The sequence below is a fragment of the Anas platyrhynchos genome, chromosome 2 (assembly GCF_047663525.1).
Source record: "Anas platyrhynchos isolate ZD024472 breed Pekin duck chromosome 2, IASCAAS_PekinDuck_T2T, whole genome shotgun sequence".
NCBI lineage: Eukaryota > Metazoa > Chordata > Aves > Anseriformes > Anatidae > Anas > Anas platyrhynchos.
Window position 1 is genome coordinate 137,719,318 of NC_092588.1, and position 17,470 is coordinate 137,736,787.

General features: G+C 38.3%; 1 protein-coding gene and 1 long non-coding RNA gene across 5 annotated transcripts in view; one reads left to right on the forward strand and one right to left on the reverse strand.

Annotated features, from left to right (window-relative positions):
- The window catches only part of ITGA8 (integrin subunit alpha 8), a 110,024-nt gene that overhangs the window by 20,157 nt on the left and 72,397 nt on the right, over positions 1 to 17,470 (reverse strand). Inside the window, exons 25-28 of the mRNA XM_038174267.2 lie at positions 16,177 to 16,282; positions 14,330 to 14,488; positions 8,234 to 8,359; positions 4,764 to 4,877 (exon numbers count right to left, since the gene is read on the reverse strand). Coding sequence (XP_038030195.2) covers positions 4,764 to 4,877; positions 8,234 to 8,359; positions 14,330 to 14,488; positions 16,177 to 16,282 — 505 coding nt within the window. The remainder of the gene's footprint in view (positions 1 to 4,763; positions 4,878 to 8,233; positions 8,360 to 14,329; positions 14,489 to 16,176; positions 16,283 to 17,470) is intronic.
- On the forward strand, positions 2,163 to 13,063 carry LOC113842645 (uncharacterized). Of its 4 annotated transcripts, none has more exons than XR_005263247.2 (4): positions 2,163 to 2,302; positions 2,570 to 2,722; positions 3,439 to 3,604; positions 12,203 to 13,063. It is a non-coding gene; the product is annotated as an uncharacterized lncRNA (long non-coding RNA). The 4 variants fall into 4 exon arrangements; XR_005263244.2 differs by having other exon boundaries at positions 3,483 to 3,604; positions 12,203 to 13,061; XR_011807020.1 differs by lacking the exon at positions 12,203 to 13,063 and adding an exon at positions 9,613 to 9,863.

Consider the following 17,470-nt stretch of genomic DNA (forward strand, 5'->3'; position numbering starts at 1 on the left):
TTGTGAGCGATTTGTGGATTTGCATTCTGAAAGGGTGGGCATACTCCTGCCTAATCCTGATGTTCCTGCCTGCCCTCCTGATGAAGGAGAGCACCACCCTGATGGTTAATGCAGGTCTGTTTGTTTTTCCGATGTACCGGATTGCCTCTGTATGCTGTACGGGGACCCTATGCACTAAAAAGCTTCAGGTTTTGGATCCCAGTCTGGGGCCAGGCAGTTAGGATGTGGGTGTCACAGCAGTGATTGTCTTTATTATTTCCATATTTAGGCATCTAAGGGTCTAAGAAATAGGAGCAGTGCAAGTTCAGAAACACTGAAAAGATGAGTATTTTGCAGGGAAGCCAAAACACGGCTTTGCATTCTAAGGGAGCACCTGCTTACAGACTGGCCACCATGTTTCTGTTGCTTTTGAGCTTCCTCAGATTAAAACTAAGTCTTTCTCCCTTCTAGCTATTAAAGCTCACATAGACAGGGGTGCCACATTCACCTATCTGGGTCTGTGTAAAAGCCAAGACAGAAACAACACAATTACATTCAATTGCAGAAAGAAAATCAAATAAACTTGAAATCTCTTGGGAACCTTGCACACTTTCTGTGTTTGTTGTTTTTTATGTTACTGTCTCCTCAGGCACCCCAGAAGGAGATTGTCATCATTGTGAGGAACTATCAGTACAGGCTGAAAAAACAGTCAAGAATGAGCTGAGTCCTACTTCCCACAGGGCTGTAAGTGTCCGACGAGCTTGGAGACTGGAAGGAAGTCACACATCAGACAGATGGTACAGACTCATCATTTAGAAATGTATTTCAGAACTGATGTTTTACTACCCAGCTCCTCAGTATTATATTTAGAAGTACCCATCAGAGTTCAAAGAACATGGGGCAAGACCCCTTGGTTCTCCCTCTGATGACTCAGAAATTAGGCACGATTAGGCAAACGGAGACATAACAGAGCCCTAGCAGCACACAACGTAACGTGGCCATGTAAGGTTGTTTCTCTTTTGCATGAATCAGGCTACTATTTGCTAGCTCAGCAAGTCTGAATCCCAAAGTCAGCATTAGGAGAGGGTTCACATTTACAGCCAGGCTTTGAAGTTAATCCAAAAAAAGTCTGTGATTCTTCTTGGCTTTTGCACAACATCTGTCTCTATCTTTGTTGGCTGGTTGAGAAATTTGGGCTCTTTTTGTTTACTTAAACACGTCTAATCACTGCACGTCATTTAACTGTTATTTCTTATGGGAGTTTGGGTTTTAAGGTGACAGATTGCAACTGTCAAGAGGCAAAGGGGGTCAGCTGTTGACAGTTAAACTAAGTGGAAAAGGAAGCAGTCACTCAGTGCAGGGCTGGTCTGTTGTGGCAACAAAATGCATAGGCTCATCCATAGACCCCTGATGAGAAACATGAATTACTTCATCCTAGCTGTAACCAATCACATTGAATTTTTATCAGGTTTGCATTAGAGTATCTATAAGGAGACATTGGCATATCTATGAGGAGAAAATGGAGACTGACAGCTTGTGCTCAACTGCAACGAGCACAAAGAATTTCTTCTGCAGATCATCATGTCTTCATTCAGATTATAACACAGTTGAGGAATGTTGCGTGCCACCATCATCCTGCTTTCTTTGGCATATGAAAATTCTGCACGTTAAGTGCATGTGCCAAAGAGTTTGTGATGTTGCCGCAGAGAGAGCAACTTTTCCTCTAAGTTTCTGTACAAAAGCATTAGTGTGGGGTTCAGCCTCTCCCTTGAACGCTGTGTCCTGGTTCAGAACCACCACAACCTCATTATTTTGACTGCATTTTAATCCTCACTTTGAATCTGCAGATTTCAGCCGTGCTAACAGCAGTCATTTTTTTAGGTGTACCTTACTTTACTTCTGGGATGACCTTAGGAACTCCAAGTTTACAGGCTTACTAAAAGCAAAAGATGCCCTTTTTAGGCAACTAATTATGCTCTATCATCTTTTATGGTGATGGTTGTGTAACTGTTCATTTTAAAAGGGGCTTTGAGAAAGGGAACTGTTTGGAGGTGAGTGGGAGGAAGGCAACCAGATCCCATCAGGCTACTTGCTCTCTCTCTCTTCTCAATATATGTTTGCATGTGAAGCAGGGGTCAAGTTATTCTGGCAGCTTTTTAGACATATATGGGAAGATGCAACAGTTCTCTGGTGACTACTGTTTTTATGTGGGGAAAAAAATCCTGTTGCTTTAAGTGGAGTTTTCTGTGAGTCTTTCTTTTGTAAAGCTTGAAAGCTACTGTCTGAAGGAAACAGAAATGCTTCTGAAGGATACAGAGAAAAGGTAAAATCCTCAAAGTCCATAAAAAAATGTTTGATAGCAAAGGTACGTAAGGACAGAGCAATACTGAAAGATATACATGTACTTGCAGGCATGTTTGTCATGGGGTCTCAGCACCCAGGAAGCCTACAGGATGGCTCCTTCCAGCCCCTGCCTCAAGCTCACTAAGTGCAGGGGGATACAGTCATAGCAGGAAGGATTTATTAGGGGAGAAGGAGGAGCTAAAGGGACCACAGCACCCTCATTGGCACTGCCTGTATCCCAAAGCAGAGCTGTGGCCCTTATCCACCATCCAGATAGGAGGGCAGAGGAGGATGTTTCAAATCAGCTGGACAACACATCCTCTGAAGACATCTCTGTCTGGCCACGGACTGGAGTTAGAAAACCACCTTTGGCATGTAACTTTCAGATGACTAAAGTTGGGTAAGATGAGTCCTCCTGCTCCTGTATTAATCATGCTACTAAATTTCATGCAGTTATCTTTCTTCTGAGCCTAAATTAGGTTTATAATCTAGAAAAAGCTTATATTTTAGCTTTTTAAATACAAGCTCTGTAGCTTATACTGTAGAAAAAGATTCTGTCTTGCTTAGGAGACTCAGAGAAAAGAAGATTAATGTCTTTTGTAGCTAGTTTCTTCCAACTGTTACAGATCCTTGGTCACAAACAAAAACTCAGAGAAACACTTTCTGTTTCTCATTAAATTTGTTTAGCTTTAATCTCTTATAGTTATTTTTTGCTACATACTAAACTGGACTCAGAAAAACATTTATGAGACTAACTCCCACTGAAAGAGCTGTAAATACCCTAGAAAACTGGTGTCTAGGATCTGTGCAAGGGGGTTCATTTTTGTTTTTTGTTTTTTGTTTTAACAAGACAAGGCTTTGGTCCTTGCATGGTTAATTAGATTTCACCAGCAGAATGATGAAGAGAAAGACTTGGTGGAATCCCAAATGTGACTTATCTTGTTCCCAGTACTGTAGCTAAGGGAGCTAAGCATTATCTTATGTTTGGTGAGGAAGATGGGGAAGGTTCACTGATGACATTGCTTGGACACAACAGTGGTCAAAATTATCATGAATAGTTGTAGCCATGGATAATTTTTTTGCCTCTCTGTCTGTCTCTCTGTCTCTTTGTATTAGGGACAGTGAAGTAGCTGAGCTAAGCTCTTAACTGAATTTAACAGGGACTACCCAGTCTGCAAAGATCCCACCTGCTCTCTTGTTTCTCCAGCAAAGCAAGTTGAACGAGGAAGAATTTCTTTTATCTACCTTCACATTTGAGGAAAAGGAGAAATTAACTTAAAAGGTATGAATAGCTCAATTAAATCTCCTGTTGTAAACTGAGCATTCTCCATTCTACTTTTTCTAGGGTAAGAGGCACTGTGGGGATAAACCAAAGCTTCTCCCATGGCTATGGGGAACACAGGAAGGTTGGTTCCAAGTAGAAAGACAGGGAGATTTGAAAGTCCTTGAAGAAGGAAGGCAATAATTGACCAGTTTGATCAAGATAGGATCTGCAATTATTCCTAGTTAACAGTGAACTGAATTGAAATTTCTCGGTGTACTGCCCGGTGTTAAAGATATTCATCCAGAGTGCCGATAGTCTTATTAATCTCTCCTGCAGAGTGCTTTAAAAAGTTATCTCTAAGAAAAACAGATCCTTCAGAGGAGCACCACAGCAACATACGTCTGGAAAGTTTTACATTTTGGATCTCAATATATACTGTGTGACTTTTTGATATCCAAAGACAAGATGTAATATCTTTATATTTTCAGTAATGTACGTGTAATTCATAGAGAAGATTCCCTCAAAATGACCTTTTAGAAAACACTACTGTAAAAAGAGGCAAGTCCATAACAACCATATAGTACTAAAGACACCTGGCCAGCTACAAGATACCATCTCACGGTGCAATCCCACTGCCCTGTTCACTGTAAATACAACTCTGAGCAATTGAAGTTGAAAGTGCAAGAATTTGCAAGAAGTTGCTCATTCTTTCCATGCACCGCCCTTCTTTTTAGTGGTAAATCACAAATCATCTCTACTAGAGTGTTGAACGTCATACAAGTTTGGTACATACTACCCTAGATTAACAGACAATAACAACTTGTAAGCTGGATACAGTGTACACCATCTACTGTTTGGTTCCAAGACAGATCTTTCACCAGGAAAGATGCAAGCAAAGCAGAAAGCAGAAAACAAAACAAAACAGGAAAGGCGTTTAAAAATCATTGTAGAATTTTCAGGGAAAGATTCAGGACATGGGTTTGAGAGGGACTGACAGTGAGAGAAGGAAAAGCAGCATGCATATGACATGAACTAGTGAGATGCTACCTTCAAAGAAAGTGATAACATAAAAGGGTTTGCATTTGCCCCATTTAATTTCATCATTGATATTCTTAAATATCCGGTCAAGCAAAGATGCAGGGATCCACGTGTATAGAAAAAAATTTGTTTGCATTACCTGCAGGAAAGTTTGGACCCATAGCCGGGACCTGATTTTTAGCGCTGCGCTCTTCCCTCTTTCCAGTTGTCCCACGTTGCAGGAAATTAGGATACACTTCACATTTGTACAGTTCTGTGTACAAAATAAAAGGAAGTTATACATATACTTTAAAAATGTATGAAATCACTTTCAAATACTCAAAATTACCAAAACCAATCAACATTCCCTTTAAGGATTACAAAACCAATAGTTTTATATAATATGTATGAGGTGCCTCATGAGTGACTGTGAGACTATAAACCAATTCTTTTTGCACCACCAGTGAATACAACCAGCTACTGTAGTACTGAAAATGAAAGTAACAACTTTCACTAATTTAGTTTGAAGAACTCTTAAAACGGCCAGGTACTTCTCAAGCATGAAGCATATGCTTTGCCTCTATCTGTCAGTCATTTTGTCATTTCAACACATATTTTTTTCTGTTCTCTATGGCTGAAGCCTATATTTATGTTCTTAAATCTTTCCCCTCTTCCAACTCTCCCAGTTTTCTTACTGGTATTTACATTATAGCAGCCAGAACGTTTGCTGAGATTCATTAGTTGATCTACTTGAAACTTGTGGTCCATGAAACATTCCTGATGAGCAGTGATTCTGGCTTATACACAGGACGGAAGGCAAAAGCCAAGTAATGCAACTCAAAACTATATGCTCTGTTAAAGTCTGCCAGAAGAACGTCACAAAAATTATTAAAAACTGACTAGAAGCCACTGGAGGGAATGAGCAGAGTCTCATGGGGAAACCACAGAAATGATGGGGTTGTTTGGGGTATAGAAAGGAAGGCAGATCTCATAGAAAAAAAATAATGATTAAAAGTGTGTCAGGATTTGAAAAAAAAAGAAAAAAGAAAAGTATAGCTGTATCTATACAAATGATGTTTACCCCAAAAGTTTGGTTTAATTCAAGAGGAAGGCTAGGGTTTTAATTAATTCATATTTTTTTAACAAAGCATACATTAGCCGTCTTACAGATACTTCACTAACACTTATGCCAGAAGATCTTGTGACCTTGATAGCAAAGCTGAGTTCCCACATGTACATTCCCTCAGGGGAGTAAGAATGGCTGTACTGCAAAGCCCATACTTCAGAAACTGAGATGATGATGGATGTAATAGATGTGAAAACACCCTTAAGGAATCCTTTATGGACAGCTTTCCCCACAGATTTCTACCTTATTACAAGTTAAATAGAAGCTGCGTGCTTAAGCACCCTTGTCTAAATTTGCCTGAAAATGAAACTGTAACTTCCAAACTCTGATTTTTTTTTTTTTTTTTAATGAGGATTTCAGAGTATCTGTTTATTTGGCTTTTCATATTTAAACATCCTCCATCCAGATTTATTTATCTTGCAGGAAGGAGGAGAGCTGTATTCATTAATCATAGTGGCCAAAACCACATATTAACAAAATAAATCATTAGTATGCAAAAAGACTACTTTTGGCTGACATTTTAGGACCTGAACACATATTTCTATTTTTTCTAAGTAATTCATTTAGCCCATAGTGCTTTTTAGAACACTGTAGAATTAGAACTAAAGGAAGAGAAAGCAAATGCTTAATAAACAGTATAAATAGAGTAAGAGATTCTCAGAACATCTTTCCTTTCTGTGAAAATGTTTTAATGAAAAAAAAAATAGAATTTCTGAAGAAAGAATATAAAATTTTGATCAAAAATTACCTTTAGCCAGTTAGGCATTTTCAGCAGCAACATTTGCTTTCCATAATCTCTCAATGACTCAAAATTAAGAAAAAAATATATTTTGGACCCCTAGTATGCAATGAAGATGTGGCATTGGGACCAGTTTCTAACTGAACATACTTATTTGGTTACTTTTCTATGCCCATCCTGAACAAAAACTGCTGTATTTCCATTGGTAGGCACTGTACCCAATCCTATCTAAATTTATGCTTATCTAAAGCATATTGTACTGTAAAACTGATCATCACATGTGCCAATTTCATATTCTATGTATTCAGCTAAACAGTCTCTGTCCACATCAAGCAGCTGAAAAATCTCTGCCTCGTATTTTAAAATGAGTAATAAGGTGCAGACACAGTACATACTTATGATCTTGGTTAACCATTCACAGTTGCTGCAGTGATTTCTGTGCTGGCAGCATACAAGTCTAATCACTGAGAAAGACAACTGACAATTAAGGTATTACTGAAGAATGGATTAAGTGTTCTGTGGTATTGACTGGTATGTCTTTGAAAGCCTAGGCATTTTTCCTTCAGCCCCAGTGGAATCAGATTCTTCCCAGGCTATTAGGTTAATGTAAGAATTACACAGGCATCAGCAGTGATTATTGTTTCAAATGGGTTCATCTGTGATTTTGTACTTAATAACATTATGGTATTCATTACTTTCAGGTTCTATCTTTTTCCTGTATTAAAAATTGCCAAATTAACTTTCGGAAGCAGCATTATTATTCTATTACTCCAGAATACTTAGGTCAGTGAGGTGCTTCTCTTCCTACCAAGGTCTGGTGATGTCAAGGAATTCAAACATGAGCCTGCAGCAAACAGCTTAATAAGAGAATGGACTGCATGAAAGAAACTGCCTGAGGTTCATAAAAATAAATGGCAAGGACTGACCACATTAATCCCACAACTGACCTCAAGGTCATCAACTTTGAACACAGCCTCTGGGCACGGTGAGCTGATGCCTGTAATTCTTGAGTATTCTTGAGACTGAACATGGAATTCAGGAATGGAAAAAAAGAAAACCCTTCTGAAAATACAGCCAAGTACAAATACTCAGGTGCCAGACCAACTAATCAGAACTCTTTTCCTGGACTAGCTAGGAGAGAGATCTTTGCTCTTGCTCATAATTTTGAGCACCTCAGCTGCTTTGGAGCATTGGTTGGAATGTTAAAAATGTGGTGACTTGTCCTGTCTGCCTTGCTTGTGGTACTGGGAAGTCCTACCTCTCCATGTATATATATACTTACTGAAAGGACCAAATATACTCCAAAGTATGTCAGGGCTGTTACTTTCCAGGAAAATGTTAATTTTAAGCACGAGCTATTGTTTATGAAAGAGCCAGAACACCAGGAGTCAAGTTAACAACGGAAGACTTACATTTCAGAAATCAGAATCTGAAATTTCATTCCTGGAACAGGGGCCCATTCTCTAACTTTCTACTGAACCTCCCTGTGATAAGCGTGTCGTTGTATGACCACAAAGGTCCACCTGCGTGTATGCAGCCAGAAGTAGCACAGCTAGGAATTTGGTATGCATGATATTTAATGTAAAAAACTGCCAAACAAAATCTGCAGCCTGTGGCACAGTAATATGTAGTAAACAATATTTTACAATGAGACGATAAAAGTTTCTTAGTATTTACAAACCTGTAAATAAATTGCAGTCACACTGATAGCCACTTTGATTATACTGCATACATAGTCCCAGTTTATAGATTCTATTTAACTCACCAGTATTTTTGCAGAGTTTCTCCTGTAAGGTTCTGCAACTGTGACCTCCCTTCTCCTGATATAATGAGAAATTGTGGAATTATACAAAAAAGCAGCAAGTTCAGGAGTGTCTTGTGGAATAGCAAACTGCAAAGAGAAACAAAAAGGCAAATGGTTATAATATATCCACACAATGAATCTAACAGATCATCTGTTCCCTTCTCAGAGGTCTTGAATTTTGGATTAACTTTTTTGTTTGTTTTTTTCCAGTTTAACAACTCAGCCATGACAGTATAATGTCTTCAACTAGGAGTATGATTAGTAATAGCACTGCAAGATATTGCCCAGTTATAGGAATTACAGTAGATAACATTTTTTCCCACTCTATTTTTACTGGAGTCATTGCTATACTTATTTTCCTTAGATGCTTGGGACTGGATTCTGATCTCTGTAACAGGATAAATTAGAAGTTGCTGCACTGAAATCTGGTCAATAGCTCAGATCAGAAGCTGCCTACTGGAATATAATGATTTTACCAGCATTAGAAAGAAACAAAAAAAAAAAGGAAACCTGAATTCTAGCAACACAGCTTTTAATCGTTGTTTGTTGAAGATTTTTTTTTTTGGGGGGGGTAACAACTTGACTTTGTATAATGCAACAGTTTGTTCATTCTTAAACTCATATTAAAATGCATCCTCTTCAGCTTTATCTTCATGGATTTTCAATATCTGAATAAAATCTAGTTTTACTGTTTCCATTTTGTCTTTAATTTATATACGAAGCATTTGTAGCTTCATTCAGGAAGCTTCAGAGAATGCTTGGGAACTCAAATTTCTACAGAGAGAAAGATAAATACTAATTTATGACAATCCTGTTATGTCGAATTAAATAAAATGTACTTGGAAATCTGTAAAAAGATCTCAAAGGAACTCACCTAAACACAGACACCACTATTCATAATGGGCCTCAGATTAGAAACAGCTATGTCAGATCCATCCTACTCGTTTCTTTAACCTCCGAGCACAAAATATTTAAATCACTAAAGAAAATGTTAGTAATTATAAAAAATATTGTAGCACTGAGGGGATGAGAACTGGCACAGCCATAGAAAACCCTCCATAAACTAATACTGCATTGTACTTGATTTGGAAAATCTGTACCATTCAAATGATTAAAATTATGACGCAAAAAAGAGTTTTGACATTGTCTGAGATTTTCAGTCAAAAGCATCCTGCAAAGTGGAAGATACTATAATTACTTAACTAATGAAAAACACTTAAACAAAAATGATTTTTTTTTCCTGAATTAGGTTAACATTGTCTTTTGCAATAAGGGAACAGTTAAATAGCTAGTAAATCTCTCCCTCTCCATGTGATAACATGTGGGAATTCTCTTTCCAGGATTCTTTCACCAGGATATATGGGATTCTTTAATGATGACAAATGAAAAGAACCACAATATAATGACACGCCTTTGAAGAAGCCCTCAATATACGAAGACAATATGAAGACATATGTAGACCCATTTGAATAGTAGATGATCTTTCCATTCACTTATTTTTTTCATAGATCCTAGTGTCAGCATCTTCAGTACTGAATTATTACAGCTAGGACTAGAAAACAGCCCTCGGCAATTAAGAAAAAGCATACATCTCATGCAACAGTTCAAAAGTAGAATTTCTCCAGTGCCTTAAATATTCATGTTAAAGATACTACATTAAAGTTATTGTTTCATCTGTCTTGAGCCAACAGCACAGAACTGGACAACTGTCTCAGTAGCCATTCTATATATAATATTTTGCACATTAAACCTTACTTGAAATGGATTCTTGCTCCTTTTCTTTAACTACAATGGACTTTCTTGGTTTTCCCACCAGGAAAAAACTATACTGCTCTTTCCTATCCTCAGCCTTGTCATCTTGAGCAGATTTCCAGATATCTCCAGTTCTTCACTTCTCATGCAAAAAGCCAGTTTATTTTTCCTCCTTTTCCAGCCTCTTGCTGCAATGTGCAATTGCACCAGAAATGCTCTGAAGAGGATATTTTGTGTGTGTGTCTCCAGACCAGAACTTACATGCATTGATAACAGCTCCACAGTGTGAGGAGATGCCACCTCTGGCACAGGTTAGCACCTGCCAGCCACTTTAGTGGATGTACCTTACCCCTGGGGTGGCTTTTGGTCACCCCGTACGGTCTGTCATAGTTGGAAGCCACAGCCTATCCCTCTGGTATTTATAGGCACAGGCTGCATAGAATTACTTTTTGCTATTAGCCTGGAAAAAAAGTAATCTCAGAAGTACTGGATCAGGCCAAAGGCTTACTGGCTGAGCCTTCTTCTCATCAACTCTGCCTTTAAACAGATGTGGAAAGAAGAGTAAGAACAGGGCATGCATACATGATACTCTCCTAAAACTGCAGCTTCCACATGTTTTCAGCTCAGGGACTTCCTGATGTGGATGAAATTTCTGTTCATTTATTAATCTTCACTGGACTTCTGCAGATTTGTCCAGTTTCCTCCTAAAACCATGTAAACTTTTAACCCCCACTACTTCCTCTGGCAACAAGCTCCAGACATCTAATACATGTTGCACAAAGCACTGCTTCCCTTTGCTTGCTTTGACTCCGACTCTGCGAGCTTCGCTTGATGCTGCAGTTCCTGTGCAGTGAACACTCTGCACGCATTCCTGGGCAGGAGCAGGCACGGAGCAGTCAGTCCCCACCCGCGGGTCTGACACTTCTGGCCTTGCAGATCCTAGCTGGATACAGTCACCTCCTCTCTAGATTGAAGCATCTAGGGTACCGACTTCTTCTGTGCAGGGGGTCTGTTCCATGTCTTTGATCAGTCCTTTTGCTCCTCGGTACGCCATTTGGAAGATTCATTGTTTTACCACCACCACCCCCAGAGTAAGATAAGCTACAGAACAGGAAAAGCCCCTACCTAGGAGTCTTCCCATGCGTGCCCAGGTTTACAAGCAAAATGTGTCTTTGTGAATGAAGCAATGGAACATAAAGGAAAGCTTTCTACAAGACAATAAATTCAACAATAGGGAGGAATATACTGCTTTAACTGAAACTGAACAATCCACATAATTTTAAAGGGGAAACACCCCAGCACCCTAGGAGAGCTAGGTTCTGAAACCCAAGAGCAGTCAGACATGCGGTGTCCTCAGCCTTATTTGGAAATCTGAGCCAGATATCCCGTGTTTACACAACCCCCTGCATCCTCTTCCCATCTGAAGCATAACACAAGCCTTAAGTATTTGAAACCTGATTTGTGTATCCATGCTGTGCAGTGCTTCGAGAAGCTAAAACAATGAAAGGATGTTTAATTCTTGCAGTAATGACTGAGCATCTGAGGCTGTCTTCTGCTGAGACAGATGGACCGGTATTTCATTAGTACAAGATGGGTTCGCACAAGCCTCACAAAGATTTAGTCTTCTTTATGTAACAGATGTAATCCTTATCAAATAGGACATGAAAACCAAATTCAAAATATTAAAAAGTTGCCAAAAGTACATTGCCTGAAAATGTCATTAAGAGCTGTGGCACTACTCCACCCAGAAGCTCTGTCCTCCTGACAGTGATGTTCCCATCCCAGCTTTTTAATTGAACCACTGCAACTTAAAGCAGAATGCAGCATGTATTTCATGTATTTGAAACCTGATCCAAGCAATGACTTTGAGATGCTAGGCTTGCAAATACAAATTTGGCAGCTCACTTCTTGTTCCTTACCACTTTTAAAAAATAGGTGCAGAAAATACCTATTTCCAAACCTGTTTTGTTTCAGACACAAAATGGAAACATTTTCCATCCTCACTTCCCTATCGCTCATTTCATTTTTCATCCCCTAGTGAAACTAAATGACAGGGTGTAATCCTAACCCTTCTCTGGCTTCCTTGGGGAAAATGCAAAAATTTAGAAATAATGTTTTTGTTACACATCAGTTTTTCTATATGCTTGTAAGTATTTTCTGTATTTCTGTCTCTGTAAGCTACAGATTTGTCACATAGCTCCTGTGGTGGGGAGCAATCCTCTTCAGCAGAAAGATGTCTCCACTTTCATCCACTGTACTGAGCTCAGCCCCTCCTGGTATGCAGACGACGTATAGCAGCTTTAGCGTTTGGAACGCGGCTCACCCCACAAGATGTTTAACAGACTACTGGTTAAACTCGAGAAGTGTTGTTTACTCCAGAAGTGTCTGGAAGCAGTTATGCTTAATAAACTGGATACCTTGTTTTTGATGGGATAATATGTAGAGCTGTGTTTTGCTAAATCTTCTGACTTTGAGCCAAACCCAATTCTTCTTGCGGGATCTGCCATCGCAAACACAGATCTTAAAACAGGCTTTTAGACGCTGGCCTATCAACAGTGTGCTGAGGAGGCTGCTACTAGGCTTCCCCTTGGTACCACCTTCTCCAAATTCTGAGATCTACAGCTCTGCTGTAACAGAGGAACCACATCCATGAAAGGAGAAACAATTTAAACAGAAAACAATACCTAGGAGTAACATGAAGAAAATGGTTGGGGATTTCTTTTTTTTCCTTTCTGTTGGTATGATTAAAATAACTACAGAACCATTTCCAAGTGGATAACAAAAAAAAAAGAAACAAAACCAAAAAATGCCTGTCACAGCTGACATGGATATAACTTTTAATGATTTAATATTGATTAAGGCATAAAAATAATTTTAGACTAAGTCCTTTTATCAGGTGGCAATACAGGAAAATTTTCATTTCTGGAGTATACTCAGTGCAGAATCCAATTGGTAGTTTACTTCATAGGATATTCAAAGCATGTTCTTTGAAAATTTAAAATCATGAACATTTTAAGACAGGTAAAAACTGTATTGGCTTCCGAAGTGCCTCTAATTTTACAGAGTATACTGTCTCAAACTATGCTGAACTTGACCATACTACAAAATATAGTATGTGATATTAACCATATGTATCATATACTTGGTGCAAGGAATACAGCAGCAATATAGGCTGAGAGGCTGAGTGGTTATGCAGCAACTCTGCAGAAAAGGACGTGGGTTAAGCTGTGGAGGAGCCAGCAGCATGCCCTGGCAGCAGCGAGCACTGTGTGAACAGGAGCACAGGCAGGTTGAGGGACCAGTGCTTGTTCAGCTCAGAGGTGAGATGGCTCCAGGGGGGAAAAAAGCACTCTACTAGCTACAAGGAAGTTATCACTAAAATGGGGCCAGGCTCTTCACAGAGGCTCATGATGGGAGTATGAGAGACAATGAGAGTATGTTATGAGGTTCAGGCTGCATGTCTGAAAAAAACCCTTTCCCCCTAAGCACAATCAAGCAGCAGCAAAATTTTCCTAGAGAGGCTTTAAGCTGTAATTAGACTGTAATCCTAAAAAACAAATTTAACAGCCAACACAAGTTAGCTGTAAATTATATTATTGAAGGAAAAAACAAACAAACAAACAAACAACAAACTAACTAAAATTGTGTTGTAACTCAAAATACTCTAAAAAAATACTTTATGGCACAATAGTTGGTGGCTGCCTGCTGTCTATTAAACAGCTGTAAGAATTTAATGCCTTTCATTCTGCTAATATTGCAGTATTGTGCTATAAAGCATGTTCCACACTGCTAACAGGTTCAGATCTAAGACCTTGTGAAAAACAAACCCGTGCTATGCTGTAGCAGACTCAACTGAAGATTTATGTCACCTTTGGGAACTCATCTGTTAAGCTCTGCTGTACAGGTGACTTTCTAAATTAACGTAAATTAACAAGAATTTTCTAGGTCCTATGAAAACAGTAGAATTTTCTGTCATCTATTCAAAGGCATGTTAGAAAAGGCTCTCCATAAAAATACTAAAAACTTCTATTTTAAAATTATCTTGTATCTAATGCTGTAACACTGAATCAACGCATATAACTTTCTGCTGATAAGAAGAGTATAGAAACCAAACATATCACAAAGCACAGCTGTCACACTGGACTCATAATGGACTATCTCTTGCTTTTTACCCATGAAAATGGCATCAGGGCCATTCTGAAAAAAAAAAAAAAAAAAAAAAAAAAGCTCCATCCTATTGTGAAGAATTAGGCAGAAAATGCAAGCAAATATAGAGAGGGATGGAAATAACAGTGAGTGACTTACCTTTATTTGCATTGTATTAATAGGAGAGCTTGTCTGACAGTGCAGTGGTCCGTGTGTCTGGATATGGAGAATGTAAAGAAGAAATTCTTCATGACTGGACACAGGCCAACCCACATGGAGAACTGTGTTGTTGATGGCACTGGGTCCTATATTGTGAAGCTGAGAAACAAGTATTATCAGTGCTTTCAAAGGCAGTGAATAATAGCTAAAGACACAGCAATCGCTACTTAGCCGTTTCCAAATTCCTAATGTTCGCAGCCCTGAAGTACTTCAGGAAAGTTGTATAGATTATTATTATAATTTTATTGATGTAAAATCTGTGTTAGGGAATGAAAAAGGACCTTGACATATTAGTTCAAAAAGCCAATGGCAAATCTGGGAGAACAAGCTTTTTTGTCTGAGTCTGTATTCAAGACAGACTTTCCCACCTTTCCCATTTTTTCATACATATGAAAGACCTGAAGTTGCCAAATTATCTTACAAAAAAAAAAAAAAAAAAAAAAAACACCAATCAAGACCCAAACCAAAACACCTTAGCAAAATGCACTACACAAATATAAACAACAAACCATAACAGAAAATACTGGAAAATAAAAGGTGAAACTTCATGACGCAAAAGAATCACATCTCAGGCTGCAGGAATAGAAGGTGTAGCAAAACATAAACTAGTTTTTGTGGTTAAGAACTCTATTTCCAGCACTTCTCGGTTCATATTTCCCAAGAAGGAAAAAAAAAGGAATTAGCTTTCCTAAAGTAACATTACATGACATCATTCTTTTCTGGGAAAATAAATAAAGATAGAAATAATAGAAATTAAAACTTGTGTGCTGTTGAACTAGTTTGCAATTTGAAAATATCTGATGACCACATAAAGTTTGGGTATGTGCTAGCACTGTATATGAGAGGTACACAAGCAGAATGCCATGGAACTTTGCTCAAAGTTTCTGGAGATGTGAAATAACTTAAAAAAAAATAAAAATTGGAACCAAATAAAACCTACTTTCAGTCTTACATCTTTTTCAGTAAAGGGCTTTTATGTTGCTGTTTGGGCTTTTTATGCTTTGCTGATATCAGTAAACCATGAAAAAGGCTTTAATCACTGTAACTATTGAATCACTGTAACTATTTAAATATGTTTGAGGTCACATATATTGTTCCATAAACAGCTAAAATGGCTGAGACAGGAAAATTTGTTAGAGATTTTCTGTTTAGAGAAATGTGTTAAGATGAGGAATTCACAAATATTATTTTGTATTTCATAGCCTGATTCACTGCAGGTTAGTATGTTATGCAAATTTTTATCTTACACTGTTGATTAAGCTCAATTGCTTTTATTCTCTTGACTGCTGGTTTGTGAATTGTAACCACATGTGATGCCCTAGAATAAAAGTTATCCATCACATTCCAAAGTTGGTCTGTATTCTGTGTAGTTCACTCAATGCACTTGTTTCTAACCTGAACTCTTCTCCTCACAGCTTTTAATGAAGAAACAGTCAAGTCACTAAAAATATTTGACATCGGCTGTAATGAGCTGTATGCACTGTTTTTAATTCTTGCCAAACACTCCAAATGTTTATAAATCTATTAAATGTCAAAGGCAGATTTCTACCATAAACTTGTGTCACCTCCATTAACATGAAAAGGGTTGTGAATTTCTGGATTAAATTCGGGTTAGGTCTTAAAGTTCAAATATTTACAAATATGACTTCATCTACTTGCCGATAAAGACGATAATCCAAATTCATCAGGATTTCATTGGAAGCAGCGTCACATCCTATAGAATCAGGATGTGATAGTATCTGGCTGGTAAGATCAGATGGTATCTAACTGATGAGAATTAGTTTTACCTCATAGATGTGTTCAACTAAAGGACCAAGTTCTTCTTCTTTTGTAGGTTCTTCTTTGGGTTCCCAGTTGTGAAGCGGCAAAACAATTTGTGGGGGGTGAGACACTCTGTAATATATAAGATAAGTTAAAACTGTATCCGTTGCTAGTGATCATCTGCAGTACTTTTAGAGAAATTAAGAAAAATTAAGACCCCAATAGTGACCTGAAACCTTAAGGGCACTTTATTTAGGCACATTCATTACAGTTAGGTGAGGAAAACAATGTGATGCCTCCATAAAGTGCTGCTGACTCTTTACAGGCTTCCAAGGGTGAGCATTTAGTTTCAGACTTCCTCTGAAGGGCAATTCTTTCCAAGCAAGGGAGTAGCTCCTTCTCTGTTGGTGAAGAGGAATGCAGTCTGCCTGGCATTTACATCATTCTCACAGATGAGTTATCTGAATACATTACCACAAAAGTAGCGTAATGATATGTAAATAACGCATTTTCCATTTAAGCCTGTAGATGCCTCATGCCATCCATATAACTTTCCTGCAAATATTTTTTAAATATTTAATTTCTTTGAACGTAAATTCCTCATGACCTTTGCTATTATCGCTTTTAAAAAAGGAATGATAAAGTAGTCATTTACCTCATTTTACAGGTGGAAAGCTGAGGTACAGGTAGGGCAAATGACTTCCATAAAGCCACAAAGCAAATTGGTGTAAAATTGGTGTATCAAGAAACTGAATTCATAGGCAGAGCATGAAACAGTGCTCCAGGCTTTCCCATTTGCTTTGCAGACAAAGTGGTAGCTAGGGCATTGCCCAAAACACTGTTGCAATGTCAACAATGAAAATCAAAAATAAATTTAAAAATACAGGGACTTTGACATCTTTCTTTAGGTCTGCTATTTTGTTTTTCCTTTCCTTCAGGGTCTGCTCTTAAGAAGGGAACAAGCAGTCTTCTGTTAACATTTCCACTTGAATCACAAGCATTATTTCCTATGAAAACTGAAAGTTGCCTGGAGGTACTTCATTCAGATGCCAACTTTAACCTTGTTTAGTTGTTGAGATCTTGGGAAATCAGATTCCAATAATTTCTTCCATCGTGGTAGGTGAGTGCTGGCCCAGATATCTGTCATCTGCTTGTGTTGGAAGTAGTTCTTGGTGCTAAAACAGTAAGCATTACCCTTCCTTTACAAGGGTCAGCTCTCACTCACTTTTGCTGCTTCCCAGATTCTTTAGCTAAGAGGAAAGGCATTGAATTTCATTGCTTACTCTACTAAAGCTGAGAGTTTGCTGATAGAAAACTGTT